At 41.2% G+C, this 15349-nt stretch overlaps 1 protein-coding gene across 10 annotated transcripts in view; it reads left to right on the forward strand.

Annotated features, from left to right (window-relative positions):
* The window catches only part of LOC126272212 (S phase cyclin A-associated protein in the endoplasmic reticulum), a 554765-nt gene that overhangs the window by 115618 nt on the left and 423798 nt on the right, over positions 1 to 15349 (forward strand). For all 10 annotated transcript variants that reach the window (XM_049974904.1, XM_049974906.1, XM_049974905.1 and 7 more), the window contains 2 exons: positions 960 to 1122; positions 13276 to 13411. In XM_049974904.1, coding sequence (XP_049830861.1) covers positions 960 to 1122; positions 13276 to 13411 — 299 coding nt within the window. The remainder of the gene's footprint in view (positions 1 to 959; positions 1123 to 13275; positions 13412 to 15349) is intronic.

Raw genomic sequence — 15349 nt, forward strand, 5'->3', positions numbered from 1 at the left:
TGTTTCTGACATTTCAAAAACATATTAGCAATGGTAGGCATAATTTCTAATAAGAAAATCAAAGTTGAACACTTCAATCGTGCATTGGCACTAATTGGCATAATATAAATAAAATAATTTTTGTGAAAAGAACTACATAGTTTCATGCAAGTTTACGCTGTAGCAAAAAGTGTTTGTCACATCAAAACCAATTTTTCAAACAATGGAAACACAATGATGTGTTCTGTAAGAGACAGGCACAATTAAAAGACACTTACACAAGTTTTCAGCCACCAACCTTCATCAGAAAAAGATAACACACTGTTCGTTCACACAAGCAAGCATACCTCATGCACACATGACAGCCAACTTCGGCAGACCCAGCCAAAATGCATTCTAGCCCAAGCTGCATGTTATATGTACATGAGGTGAATGAATGGTGTTTTTTTCTCCTTTTCTGACAAGGGCTGTGGCCAAAAATGTATGTGTAAGTGTCTTTTAGTTGTGCCTGCCTGCAACTTAATTTGTCATCTTTACAGTAAGTATCAATCTGCCTTTTCCTACGTTGTTCAAAACCATCTTTTGATATGTGTAAGTTAGAGTACTCTGTCCTCTTCTCGGAGCCTTTTCTGTTTGTTTAGTTTATGATCTGTCCTCATCCATATTATATTTCACTATGGATTTTTAATAAATAAGTAAACAATATTCAGTTTAATAGCAAAATTATGTGTATTCTATAATTCTTTCCTGTCTGCTGTACGTAATAAAACTATGATGAATGTGGTGCCCTGATAAGTTTTAGTGTGATGTTTGTGTCTAACTGCACCACAAGCATAGAATATGACTCTATAATCACTATAAATGTTGTGAAGACTATTTTATGTTGATGAACAGTAATAAATTTCTCCTTATTACTTAAAATGAAATTATTTCAGCATCAAATTTACTTGTTTTTTAATAACGTTTACACTCTTTTGCAGAAATATAGAAAATGGGAAAATGATTTTGGAATCAAAATTTGAGGACATTCTGGAAGAGAAACATTTATTCAATGAAGAAGAACTTCGCAAAAGCAAGGAGTTATGTGCAGAAGAGGAAATGCTTCGTAAAAAAATACATGAACTTCAGTCTACTGAGATTGAAGTGAGTTACATTTATTTTTTACAGTATTTTATGCAGCACTTGCCCTTGAGCTTGGCAATTTTTAAATTTTGAATTATCTCACAGTAAACTAACAAAAGCAGTTTTGATTGTTGGAGTGGTCAAGAACAACAAGAGGAGAGGGAGGGTCAAAGGGAAGGAAGCGAGTTGGATTGAGAGGGACAGGAAGGAGGAGAATATAATACGAATGTGACACCAGTGAGTCCCTCCTAATCCTGGTAGAGAACATTGAATGTGGCACACAGTAAAGTGGACAAGTAATTTGGGAAGAGGATGAGGACAAGATAGAATGGAAAAAAGCAAAAGGGAGAGCAACAAGACAACAGAGACAATAGTGCGGGTCTAGATTAATGGAAAGATGGATAGAGCTAGAGTGAAATGGTGTGTGTATTTGGGGGGAGAGGGGGGGAGAAATGGACACACAGTTGGGGTTGGGAGTGAGACGGGCTAGCAAAGATTGTGGTCAGGAGGATTTTGAGATTGGAGATTGAATATGCGTCAAAAATAAATAAATAAATTAATTGGTATTTGCTTTATTTCTGATAGTGATGAATTAAAATGGTGGATTATGGGACTAAGGCTATTCAAGTAGAGATAAGTTCATTAGAATTTTTTATTATTATTTTATGCATATTTTATATCTCCTGTTGAATCATCTGATGTTGCCAACTCTCACTGACCCTCTTTTTCCATTTATTTTATTGATGGTCAATTCCTGAAAAGAATGACATTTATCTCCAGAGGAGCTAAAATCTCTTAAAGTTTCCATCTTTGCTATCAGTTTCGATTGGTTATTCTTATAGCTCTTCATTGTAATGGATGTATGTGTCTTTTTTATCTCCTCCTGATGTTAGGTTATTGTAATGCTGTGTTACCAATGAACAACAAGAAAATGTTATGTAATGTTCATTTATTTTACACCTGCAGGTCAATCTATGAAAAAGCTTTTTTTAAATAGTACTTGGTGGTTCTGTCATTACATAGTTAACTGAGCTGTGCAACTGTCATATAATTCAGGTCATATGTTACATAATTTTAAGTTAAGAGGAAGTCCAATTTTCTATTTTCCATCCATAGCCAACTTCTCAAGTTCCCTTTGTTTAAAAATGCCATAAGTGCTCTGTATAATTCCCAGCAACAATGCAAATAATTTGTCCTATTTATATGCTACCATGTTCACAGAAGACACCATAGACACTGTGACCTCGAAGACCTACACTTCTTTTTTATGGGGCATAACGTACCTCGTATCTTGGAAGCAAATCGTAGCTCTGGTTTCCGTCTGTCTCTGTGCAACATGTATCTTACACTGCTGATTGGGAGAAATATAACCAGATTGGCCTCTACTGCCTATTCATGAGTTGTCCTTCATTGAAGACATTGTTTTACTGTTTATCCCTGAACACACATCTCAAATGATGAAATTCAGACTGCAGGTGGTTCTCGTCAAAAATGATCTTTGCCCTCTACATTTACATACATACTCTGCAAGCGACCACACAGTCCGTGGCAGAGGGTACGTTGTACCATCACTAGTCATTTCACTTCCTGTTCCAATCCCAAATGGAGTGAGGGGAAAACGACTATCTATATGCATCTGCAGTAGCCCCAGTTTCTCTTACCTTATTTTTGTGATTCTAATGCGAAATGTATGTTGCCAGCAGTAGGATCATCCTGTAGTCAACTTCAGATGTCAGTTATCTGAATTTTCTGTGTATGTTACCCAAAAAAAAGTTGCCTTTCCTCCAGGAATTCCCACTGCTGTATTCAAACGTTATGAGATTGTTTTTCTTACACATCTGCATTAAAATTTCTACATTTGGAGCTAGGCCCTAGCTGCCATTCATCACACCAACTTGGAACTTTGTCTAAGTCATAATGTATCCTCCAACAGTCACTCAGACATCATCTTTCCACCACAGCATCAACAGCAAACAGCACCAGATTGCTGCTCTCTCTTTCGATAAGATTGTTTATGTATATTGAAAATAATAGTGGTCATTATCACAATCCCTGGGGGGCACTTCTGATGATACCCTTACATCTGATGAACACCCATTGTTGAAGACAATATACTGGATTCTGTTACTTAAGAAGTCTTCAAGCCACTCGCATATCTGGGAACCTATTCTGTATGCTTATACCTTTGGTAACAGCCTGCAATGGGGCACCATGTCAATCGCTTTTAGGGGATCTAAGAATTTGGATCTTTCTGTCACCCTTCATTCATAATTCACAGGATATCATGTGAGTAAAGGGCAGCTGAGCGTTGCACAAGTGATGTTTCCTAAAATTGTACTGAATTGTGGGCAGAACCTTTCCCATCTTGAGGAACTTTATTATATTCGATGTGAGAATATGTTCAAGAATTCTGCAGCAAATCAATGTTAAGGATTTGTTCTGTGATTTCTGGGTCAGTTCATTTACTCTTTGTGTATACAGTTTCTTTCTAGTCACTTGGGACTTTGCACTGAGTGAGGTTCATAACAAATTCAAAGTAAGTATGGGCCAGTGCATCATGTAAAATCAAACTGGGTTTCTACCTGGACCTGGTGACTTATTTGTTTTCAGCTGTTTCAGTTGCTTCTCAGAAGCTCATATTAATATGTCCTCCAGACAGGAGTCTATGCGGTGTTCAAATGACGGCATGTTTGTACGATCCTCATGCACAAATTATTTTTTAAATGCAAAATTTAAAACTTCAGCTTCCTTTTGCTGTCACGTGTTGCCATACCGTAACATTCAATAAGTAACTGGATCGAAGCCTTTGACGTGCTTTGCAATTTTATGTAGGTCCATAATTTTCTTAGGTTCTTGGCAAGATCGTTTGCTAATGTATGGCTGTGGTAGTGGTACGCTTTGTGAATCAATCTTCTTACAGACATGTAAATCTCTACCAGCTGCCGGTCATAATTTGCATGTTCTCTTTTGAACCAAGAGTGCAACACTCTTTGCTTCCTCAGTGTTTTCAGAATTTTGTTATTAAACAACAGTGGGTCTTTTCCATCCTTAAACCACTTACTCAACACATACTTCTCCAGAGAGTGATTTACAGTCTGTTTAAACTTTGCCTGTGTACTAACATCTTCAGGATCACTTTCTTGCATACGGGATGGTGAAAACTATTAACGTCCATGTATTGGTCAATATGCATTGGTTTCCTGTGCACTGAATGACAAAGGCAATCTCCTGCCTTCCCCTCAACTAAAACATCCAAGAGCAGAAGCTTACCTTCCCTCTCCATCTCAACAGTAAATCTAATGTTGGGATGGACACTGTTCATGAGAACAACAAACTGCTGCAGTACATTTTCACCATGAAGGCATATCTGGAAGGTGTTATCGATGTACTGTAAGAAGCAAGACGGCTGAAAGATTGCAGAGTTCAGAGCTTACTCTGCAGAGTGCCCCATGAAGAAGTTCACGACAGCTGGAGTCAGTGGGGATCTCAGACTGTGCCACCTGTCATGTCATAATATTCATTTTGGTACAGGAAGTCCCATTGTTGTGAAGGCATGGTGGAACAGCTCTATTACCCCACATGGAAGCTGTTGGACTTAAAGGCCGTGTGTACCTTATAATGGAACCCTTGTAAAAGTGACAATATGTCACTGCGAAGAGCTCCGAGGACACATTGCTTTTTCCTTGGCCGTAATTTGGCCGTGGTAATTTGTTTAGGTGAACAGCTGGTTTTGGCCGTGCCCACCCTCATTAGAGGGCATATAGAAGTTACTTTAACTGACAGTTTACTACAATGCTCAGTTTTCCCTTTCAAACGATGAAAAATCCAGGATGGAATGTAACAGTATTATGAAAACGAACGTTCCTACTCACCATATAGCGGAGATACTGGGTCGCGGATAGGCACAACAAAAAGACTGTCGCAAAATAAGCTTTTGGCCAACAAGGCCTTTGTCACACACACGCGCGCGCACACACACACACACACACACACACACACACACACACACACACACACACACACACACACACAAATGAAACTTGCACACATGACTGCAGTCTCAGGCAACTGAAACTACACCGCAAGCAGCAGAACTCATGCATGATGAGAGTGGCGACTGGGTGGGGGTAAGGAGGAGGTAGGGATGGGGAGGGGGAGGGATAGTAGGGCAAGGATGGTGGAAAGTGAAGTGCTGCTGGTTAGATGGGGCCAGGGGAGATGTGGGCAGGCAGGGGTGGGGGGAAGGGTAGCGGAAAAGGAGAGAAGTAAAAAGATGCCAGGGGGGTTATGGGAATGTAGGATGTATTGTAGGGAAAGTTCCCATCAGTGCAATTTAGAAAAGCTAGTGATGGTGTGAAGGATCCGTACGGCACAGGCTGTGAAGCCGTCATTGAAATGAAGGATGTCATGTTTGGCAGTGTGCTCAGCAACAGGGTGGTCCACTTGTTTCTTGGCCACAGTTTGTTAATGGCCATTCCTGCAGGCAGAGGAGCTTGTTGGTTGTCATGCCCATGTAGAATGCAGCACATTGGTTGCAGATTAGCTTGTAGATCACATGACTGGTTTCACAGGTAGCCCTGCCTTTGGTTGGATAGATGATGGTTGTGACCAGACTGGAGTAGGTGGTGTGGAAGGATGTATAGGGCAGGTCTGGCATCTAGGTTTATTACAGGGGTAAGATAAGGGGTTGGGAGAAGGGGTTGTGTAGAGATGGACATGTATATTGTGTAGGTTCCGTGGACGACAGAATACCACTGTGGAAGAGGTGAGAAGGATATTGCACAGGACATTTCTCATTTCAGGACATGACAAGAGGTAGTTGAAACCCTGGTGGAGAATGTAATTCAGTTGCTCCAGTGCTTGGTGGTACTGAGTTACAAGGAGAATGCTCCACTGTGACCGGAGAGTGGGACTTTGTGAGGTGATGGGAGACTGGAAAGATAAGGCATGGGAGATTTGTTTTTGTACAAGGTTTGGAAGATAATTACGGTCTGTAAAGGCTTCAGTGAGACCCTCGGTGTATTTCGAGAGGGACTGCTCATCCTTGCAGATGTTACAACCATGGGTCGGTAGGCTGCATAGAAGGTAGTTCTTGGTATGGAATGGGTGGCAGCTGCCGAAGTGGAGGTATTGTTGGTGTTTAGTAGGTTTGATACGGACGGAGGTGCTGATGTAACCATCTTTGAGGTGGAGGTCAGCATCTAGGAAGGTGGTTTTTTGGGTTAAGTAGGACCAGGTGAAGCAAACGGGGGAGAAGTTGTTAAGGCTCTGGAGGAATGTGGATAGGGTGTCCTCAGCCTCAATCCAGATCTCAAAGATGTCATCAGTGAATCTGAACCAGGCAAGGAGTATAGGATTCTGGGTATTTAGGGAGGATTCCTCTAGATGGGCCATGAACATGTTGGCAAAGCACAATGCCAAGTGGGCACCCATAGCCATACGGCAGATGTTGTAGGTAATGCCTTCAAAGGAGAAGCAACTGTGGGTGAGGATATAGTTGGTTGTGGTGGCTAGGAAGAAGGTTGTTGGTTTGGAATCTGTCAGGCGTTGGGAAAGGTAGTGTTCAATAGCAGTAAGGCCATGGGCATTAGGGATTATAGTGTAAAGGGAGGTGGCGACAATAGTGATGAGGAGGGCACCATGTGGTAAAGGGACAGGAACTGTGGAGAGATGGTGCGGGAATGGTTGGTATCTTTTTTATAGGAGGGTAGGCTCTGGGTAATAGGTTGAAGGTGTTGGTCTACGAGAACAGAGATTCCTTCAGTGGAGGCACAGTAACCACCCACTATGGGGTGTCTTTGATGGTTGGGTTTGTGGACTTTAGGAAGCATATAGAAGGTAGGAGTGTGGGGAGTGGTAAGAGTGAGCAGAGGAATGGACTCAGGGGAGAGGTTCTGGGATGGGCCTAAGGATTTGAGGAGTGACTGGAGATCCTCCTGGATTTCTGGAATGGGGCCATTGTTGCTAGGTTTGTAGGTGGAAGTATCTGACAGCTGGTGGAGTCCTTCTGCCAGGTAATCCTCGAGGCTCAAAACAACAGTGGTGGAGCCTTTGTTTGCTGGTAGGGTTAAGGTCAGAATCAGTTTTTAGATGGTGGACTGCGGTTCTTTCTGCCGATGTAAGGTTAGTTTGCATGTTGAGGGATTTGGGGAATTATAGTGAAGCAAGGTTCAAGGTGGAGAGCTTCTTGAGGTGGCATTGTGCATGTTGCTCTAGTTCCTGGAGGGCAAGAGCTTCAATGTGTGGTATGGGTTCCAGGAATTGGGGATTGTATAGAAGGAGAATTTGTGGATGGAGAGAAGTTACTGCAAGGAGGTTTGGGCTTGATTGGCAGGACTATGTTGGCAAGGGATAAGGATTGGCATGGTATCTGAACAAGTGGAGGTCATTGTGGAGGGACGGGTGGCAGCCAGAGATGGGTAATTTGATGGTGAGACCATTTGGGGGAATTCCATGAGCCAAGCAACAATGCAGGAACAGTATGTGGGACTGGGTTCTAGCTAGGGATAAGGAAACTTTTCTGTATTTACACAGATGGAAGATGCAAGGATCAATGTTGGTGGAAAAAATCATGTAAATAATGTAGAATGTCAAAAAAAAAAGTGTTATCATTGCTCATTACAGTTTTTGAGCTTCTGTCTTTGGCAAATGATATTCTAAGGGCAGGTTCTTCCCACATAAATACTATAAATAAATAGTGTTTTTTTTCCAAAAATTAGCATACTATTACAGTTGCAATTTGTACTTGCCTTGCATTAATGATCACATTTTTTTACAAGTCCATCTTATATGATATGTCCAATGAAAATGACCAAGCAAGGTGGCACAGTGGTTAGCACAGAGGACTCACATTTGGATGGACGACAGTTCAAACCCGCATCGGCCATCCTGATTTAGATTTTCCATGATTTCCTAAAATCGATTCAGGCAAATGCTAAGATAGTTCCTTTGAAAGGGCACGGCTGAATTCCTCCCCAATCCTTTCCTTATTCAATGGGACCGATGATTCGATGGGACCGATAACCTCACTGTTTAGTTTCCCTCCTGCTAAATCAACCAACCAACTAAATAAAAATGACTGTGTCTAGCTGACTGAACTGAACTGCTGACGCCCTACCATTATTTGAACTAAACTAGGGGCTGAAAAAAAAGGCAGCTAGGTTCCATACATTAAATGTATTGTACACCAGTTAAATATTCCAGAACTTTCAAGAAAAATGAGACTTCCCACTAACTTCTGTATGATTTATACAAACAAAGGTAAACAGAACTTCCAAACAAATGTCCCAGTAATTACAAAGTTCAGAAAATTTTTCTTCCGTTTAAAATGAAAATGTGAAATTAAAAATTAGAACGCACAACAAATAAATCGGCCTTTTCTCGCATCATGATTAATTTTATCTTTTTTTTATTTTCTTTTGCATGAATTAATTAAATTATATATATTTTTTCAGGCTGTCTGTTGTTACATATGTCTGAAAAAAGTGGTGTACACATGAGGTTTTGCTGAGTGAAATGGGAGTATGAAGAAGGGCAGGTGAACCCTTTTGACTAGATTTTTGGTCCTTATACTTTCCACTCCATTCACTTTCTCTTTTTTTCTGCCAGATGCTAAAGGTGAAAATGATGGCTTTAGTATAATATCTTTTGTATTACTTTTAGATCACTATCAGGAAGTTTCTAGAATGAAATTTTCACTCTACAGCACGACTCATGCCCCGTCCTCACAGCTTTGGTAGAGCACTTGCTCGCAAAAAGCAAAGATCCCGAGTTCGAGTCTCCGTCTGGCACACAGTTTTAATCAGCCAGGAAGTTTCACTATCAGGAAATCTGGATGATATATTCTTTGCTCCCACATTCTGCTCATGTCTATTTCCTTATTTATTTGGGCTCTTTCTTTGCTTATTCTTTGAAGAGATTTTGTGTTTTGTTTATACTGGTAGAAATGGCTAACATTAAAAGAGTAGATATTATACAGAGAGATAGAACAGCTGCCGTTTACTTGTCTTCTGAAGGCACAACTCTCAGTATAGCCAGTGGAAACACACAAAACTTGGTAGTAGTATTCCTAGGTATTGGAACCATGCATTCTCTTTCATGAAGGGACTGAACTAGTTGTGGGAGTTTGTTTGGGGAGGGACAGGGGGGAGAGGTGTCATGTCACTCAAAATTCTGGCTGATAGGCCCCAGTGGAGATATCTACTTTTCATTGGCAGTATTAGGAGTTACACCTCTTGGAGGTAAGTACTTCCTAAGCAGTGACCTCTCTACTTATGAATTTAATGTTATTTTGAATTGCATTGTCTTTTTTTTTATATACAATCAGTGAGTGATATATTACCTGTACAGAGCTGCGAAGCTTCAAATTGTACTCCCAGTTTAATCAGTTTCTCTTCTTTACCCTGCAACCAACCAGCTGTCAACCTGAATGAATGGTGTCTGCCAGACTGTGCCTAAAAACAGTGCCATCCCAGTGGTGAAAAATGCTGCCAAACAGAACTTGCTTGACTTCAGTGACTGCTTCACAAACAATGGCCTCTGGATATCCCTCCCTCACGCGCACGCACAGGCATGCGCGCGCGCTCACACACACACACACACACACACACACAAAATACTTGTTGCAGTAACCCTTCATCTACACCCACATCCACTCCTTTCGCAATACCGCCATACACCTCTTCCCAATTTCACTCATTATACACACTTAACACATTTCAGTAGTCTCCCTCTCCTTCTGTTCCTTATTTTCCTTCTAGTCCCCCAGTCCACTCCTCCAAATCATTGTGCACCTCCTGCCACTTCCCCATCTGCACCTGCACCACCTCATGAGTGAACACTCCCTCTTGTGAACAACAGTCACCCTTCCCTTACATGCTCCCTCCCACTCAGCCACTCCACCTTACAGCATCCTCACGCTTGTCAGACTGCAGCGGCAGTACCATGTAATTGCCTGGGAGAATGAAATTGTGCAGATTTATCTGTGCGTGTGTGTGTGTGCGTGTGTGTGTGTGTGTGTGTGTGTGTGTGTGTGTGTGTGTGTGTGTGTGTAGCTCTGCAGAAGGGTTTGTTCAAAGGCTTGTTAGGATTTCCATCTTGTTCATATGCATATCAATCATGCAACATCGCATCTATCCTTCCATTACGTTGTTGTTGTTGTTGTTGTTGTTGTTGTTGTTGTCTTCAGTTAAGAGACCGGTTTGATGCAGCTCTCCAGGCTACTCTATCCTGTGCAGGCTTCTTAATCTACTACTGCAACCTACATCCTTCTGAATCTGTTCAGCATATTCATCTCTTGGTCTCGCTCTATGATTTTTACCCTCGACACTACCCTCCAGTAATAAATTATTAATCCCTTGATGCCTCAGAACATGTTCTATCAATCAATCCCTTCTTTAGTCAAATTGTGCCACAAATTCCTCTTCTCCCCAATTCTGTTCTGTACCTTCTCATTTGTTACGTGATCTACCCATCTAAACTTCAGCATACTTCTGTAGCACCACATTTCGAAAGCTTCTATTCTCTTCTTGTCTACATGATTTATCGTCCATACAAATACTTTCAGAAAGGACTTCCTGACACTTAAATCTGTACTCGATATTAACAAATTTCTCTTCTTCAGAAACACTTTCCTTGCCGTAGCCAGTCTACATTTTATATCCTCTCTACTTCAACCATTGTCAGATATTTTGCTCCCCAAATAGCGCAAAACTCATCTACTGCTTTAAGTGTTCCATTTCCTAATCTAATTCCCTTAGCATCACCTGATTTAATTCAACTACATTCCGTTATCCTTGTTTTATTCTTGTTGATGTTCATCTTATACCATCCTTTCCAGACACTGTCCATTCCGCTAACTGCTCTTCCAAGTCATTTGCTATGTCTGACAGAATTACAATGTCATCAGCAAAACCATGGTTTTTATTTCTTCTCCATGGATTTTAATTCCTACTCCAATTTTTTTCCTTTACTGCTTGCTCAATATATAGATTTAATAACATCGGAGATAGGCTACGACCCTGTCTCACTCACTTCCCAACGACTGCTTCTCTTTCATGCCCCTAAACTCTTATAACTGCCATCTGGTTTCTGTACACATTGTAAATAGTCTTTTGCTCCCTGTATTTGACTCCTGCCACCTTCAGAATTTGAAAGAGAGTATTCCAGTCAACATTGTCCAAAGCTTTCTCTAAGTCTACAAATGGTAGAAACGTAGGTTTGCTTTTCCTAAGACTAACTTCTAAGATAAATCGTAGGGTCAGTATTGCCTGACATGTTCCAACATTTCTACGGAATCCAAACTGATCTTCCCCGAGGTCGGCTTCTACCAGTTTTTCCATTCGTCTGTTTTTTTCGACTCAGGTCTTTCAGTGCTCAGTTAAATTCTTCAAGCAGTATCATATCCTCCATTTCATCTTCATCTGTGTCCTCTTCAGTTTCCACACTATTGCCCTCAAGTACATTGCCCTTGTACAGACCCTCTATATACTCCTTCCACCTTTCTACTTTCCCGTCTTTGCTTAGAACTGTTTTTCCATCTGAGCTCTTGATATTCATACAAGTGGTTCTCTTTTCTCCGAAGGTCTTTCTAAATTTCCTGTTGACAGTATTTTTCTTACCCATAGTAATATATGTCTCTACAACCTTTAATTTGCGCTCAAACCATCCCTGCTTAGCCATTTTGCATATCCTGTCGATCTCATTTTTGTGACATTTCCTTTTCGCATGCTTCATTTACTACATTTTTATATTTTCTCCTTTCAGCAATTAAATTCAATATCTCTTCTGTTACTGAAGGATTTCTGCTTGCCCTTGCCTTTCTACCTACTTAATCCTCTGCTGCCTTCATTATATTTCATCTCCTAAAGCTACCCATTCTTCTTCTATTGTATTTCTTTCCTCTGTTCTTGTCAATTGTTTCCTAATGTTCCCAGGTTCTACCTCCTTAAATTCCCAACTTTTTGCTGTTTTTTCGTTTTAATCTGCAGTTCATAACAAATAAATTGTGGTCAGAGTACCTGGAAATGTCTGGTTTCTAAATCTCTCTCTTACTATTATATAATCTATTTGAAACCCTCCAGTGTCTCCAGGCCTCTTCCACGTATACAACCTACTTTCATGATTCGTAAACCAAGTGTTAGCTATGATTAGGTTAAGCTGTGTGCAAAATTCTACCAGGTGGCGTTTTCACTCCTTACCCCAGTCCATATTAACCTACCTCTTTTTCTTCTCTTTCTTTGCCTACTATCAAATTCCAGTCCCCCGTGACTAATAAATTTTTGTCTCCCTTAACTACCTGAACAATTTCTTTTATCAAGTCATACATTCCTTCAATCTCTCGATCATCTGTGTAGCTAGTTGGTATATAAACTTATACTACTGTGGTAGATGTGGGCTTCATGTCTATCTTGGCTACAATAATGCATTCACTACGCTGTTTATAGTAGCTTATCTATGTTCCTATTTTTTTTATACATTATTAAACCAACTCCTGCATTACCGCTATTTGATTTTTTATTTAGAACCCTGTATTCACTAAAATTTTCTAACCTACCTGCCTGATTAAGGGATCTGACATTCCGTTCTCCGATCCATAGAACACCAGTTTTCTTTCTTCTGGTAACGATGCCCTCCTGAGTAGTCCTCACCCGGAGATCCGTATGGGGAACTATTTTACCTCCGGAATATTTTACCCAACAGGGCGCCATCATCATTTAACCATACAGTAAAGCTGCATGCCCTCCGGAAAAATTACAGCTGTAGTTTCCCCCTTGCTTTCAGCCATTCATAGTACCAGCACACCAAGGCTGTTTTGGTTGATGTTACAAGGCCAGATCAGTCAGTCATCCAGACTATTGCCTCTCTTCAGGAACGACATGTTTGTCTGACCTCTCAACAGATACCCCTTTGTTGTGGTTGCACCTACGGCACGGCTATCTGTATCGCTGAGGCATGCAAGCCTCCCAACGAATGGCAAGGTCCTTGGGGGGGGGGGGGGGGGGTTGTGAGACACTATAAATAATATTGTGTGTGCGTGTGAGGGGGGGGGGGGGGGGGGTGTTTGGTGCACCTTGAAATAGGTAGTAGTGTATTCCTCAATTACATATGTTTTCTGCTGTGAATTTTGTATTTTTTGCTAAGAGAATTTCTATCTTTAAATTTGTTTTTAAACAGGTAGATACTGAGACTGATGAAACTGAAACAGATGGTGAAGCAACAACTTGCCCCGAAGATGAAAATGGTAGAACAGATGAAGAGATTGGAGTTGACAGCATGTCATTGGAAGCCAGATATGAAAATATACTGGAAGGTGTGGTAACTACTCATTTTCATAACTTGTTGAATAAGTTTAGCCACATCTATTGGCATCAGCAGTCAGTAAATAAATTTGTTACAAATTTCTTTTACTAAAAGTACCACAAAAAACTTTGAATATTTACACAAGATAGTACATACAGTGATCAGCCAGAACTTAGTCGCCTACCTAATAGCCCGTATGTTCACCTTTGGTGTGGATAACAGCCGCAACGCATCATAGCATGGAAGCAATGAGGCCTTCGTATGTCATTGGAGGGAGTTGGTACCACATCTGCCATTGCTGTCGGGGAAACATGATCATGATCAAGGGGTGTAAGCAGTCTGCAACCAGTGTACAATACTCATTGGTCATCAGGGTGCCTTGCATGAGCTCCACTGGACTAGTGGATACCCTCTTGAATGTTGCTCAGAGCATAATGGGGCTGCTTGTCTCTGTCCTGCAGTACAGGTGTCAATTAGCTGTTCCCCCTGGAAGACGACAGATTCATGCCCTCCTGTCAGAGTGATGAAAAAGGTGTTGGGATTCATCAAATCATGCAAGACTTTGTCAATGCATCAATGTCCAGTGCCCATTTCAGTAGTAGTTGCTGATGTCTTGGTGTTAACACTGGCACATGCATGGGTTGTCAGCTGTGGAGGCCCTTTGTTAGGAGTGTTCGGTGCATTGTGTGTTCAGATACACTTGCACTCTGCCCAAGATTAAACTCTGATATTAGTTCTACCACAGTTTGCTGCCTATCCTGTTTTACAGTCTGTCCAGCCTATGACGTCCGACATCTGTAATGACATGTGGCCACCTAACCCCACAACACCTGGACATAATTTCACCTTATATTGAAGACACACACCACACCACAACACTCCTTTAACACTCCACATGTTGTACAGTTTCCGAAATGCTTGTGCTGAGTTTCTAGGCCATCACAATATGCCCTCAGTCAAACTCAGATAGATCACCCACCTTCCCCATTCTACATACGTACAGCATGCTTACTGATGCTACGTGCACCATGCATGTGTCCGATTGGTGATGCTGCTATCATGTGGAGGGGTTTATATTGATACTAGGTCAGTGGTCATAATGTTCTGGCTGATCAGTTTATTTTTTTGAAGACCCATGTGTGTAACTTTTTCATTGTCATGGTAAAAGAGACATATATACAGTAAGCTTATGTTTACCACATCAATATAATATTCTTTGCTATTGGTAGAAGAGTTTTTTTAGGCTCTTCTGGTGCATGTATCTGCTTGTGGGTAAATTCATCAGTTCGTCAGTGGAGGTGTAAAACTGATACGGTTAAAGAGTGATCAGTCTGCTTGGGAGGGCAGAAGGTTCTGGAGGTTCAGCGTATAAGACTGCCATCTTACATCGAGGCAAGAAAGATCTCAGGCTGTATATGTGCTACTTTCAGTGGAGTCTACCTTGTTCCCTACAATCCAAAGAAACCAGGCACAAAGTAAGACCCCTCAACCCATTCGGCACATATGGGTATTAGAACATCTGTGTGCACCTGTAAATGTGCCATGAAATCAGCAGTGAGCATAAATGTTAAGCTCATGGATTCAGATCAAAGACTGGCGTTTGATACCTCTATCCATATCATCTCCACAGGAGATAGATTTAGGCAAAAATAAGGACCCACCAAGTTTGGGGTTAAATCTGCTGATCTCAAGGCTGTAACGATATCTCACAGCAAAAATTCTGTGATATAATTAGAAATATGTACAGAGAATGTGACAAATTTGTCAACCCCTGACTCATTCACCCACTGTCTGTCATTTGTTTTCTGTCGCCATCGTCGTCATTGTAGTTGTCATTGTCCCCTCCCCTGCTCCCCAAAAAAATTCCATTGACAACGTCTTCAACTTTCCGACCAAAACATAGTAAAGTTAAGAGAGAAAACCAGTTTTGAAATAGTGCCTAGCCTTC

This window comes from Schistocerca gregaria, chromosome 5 (assembly GCF_023897955.1).
Source record: "Schistocerca gregaria isolate iqSchGreg1 chromosome 5, iqSchGreg1.2, whole genome shotgun sequence".
Taxonomy (NCBI): domain Eukaryota; kingdom Metazoa; phylum Arthropoda; class Insecta; order Orthoptera; family Acrididae; genus Schistocerca; species Schistocerca gregaria.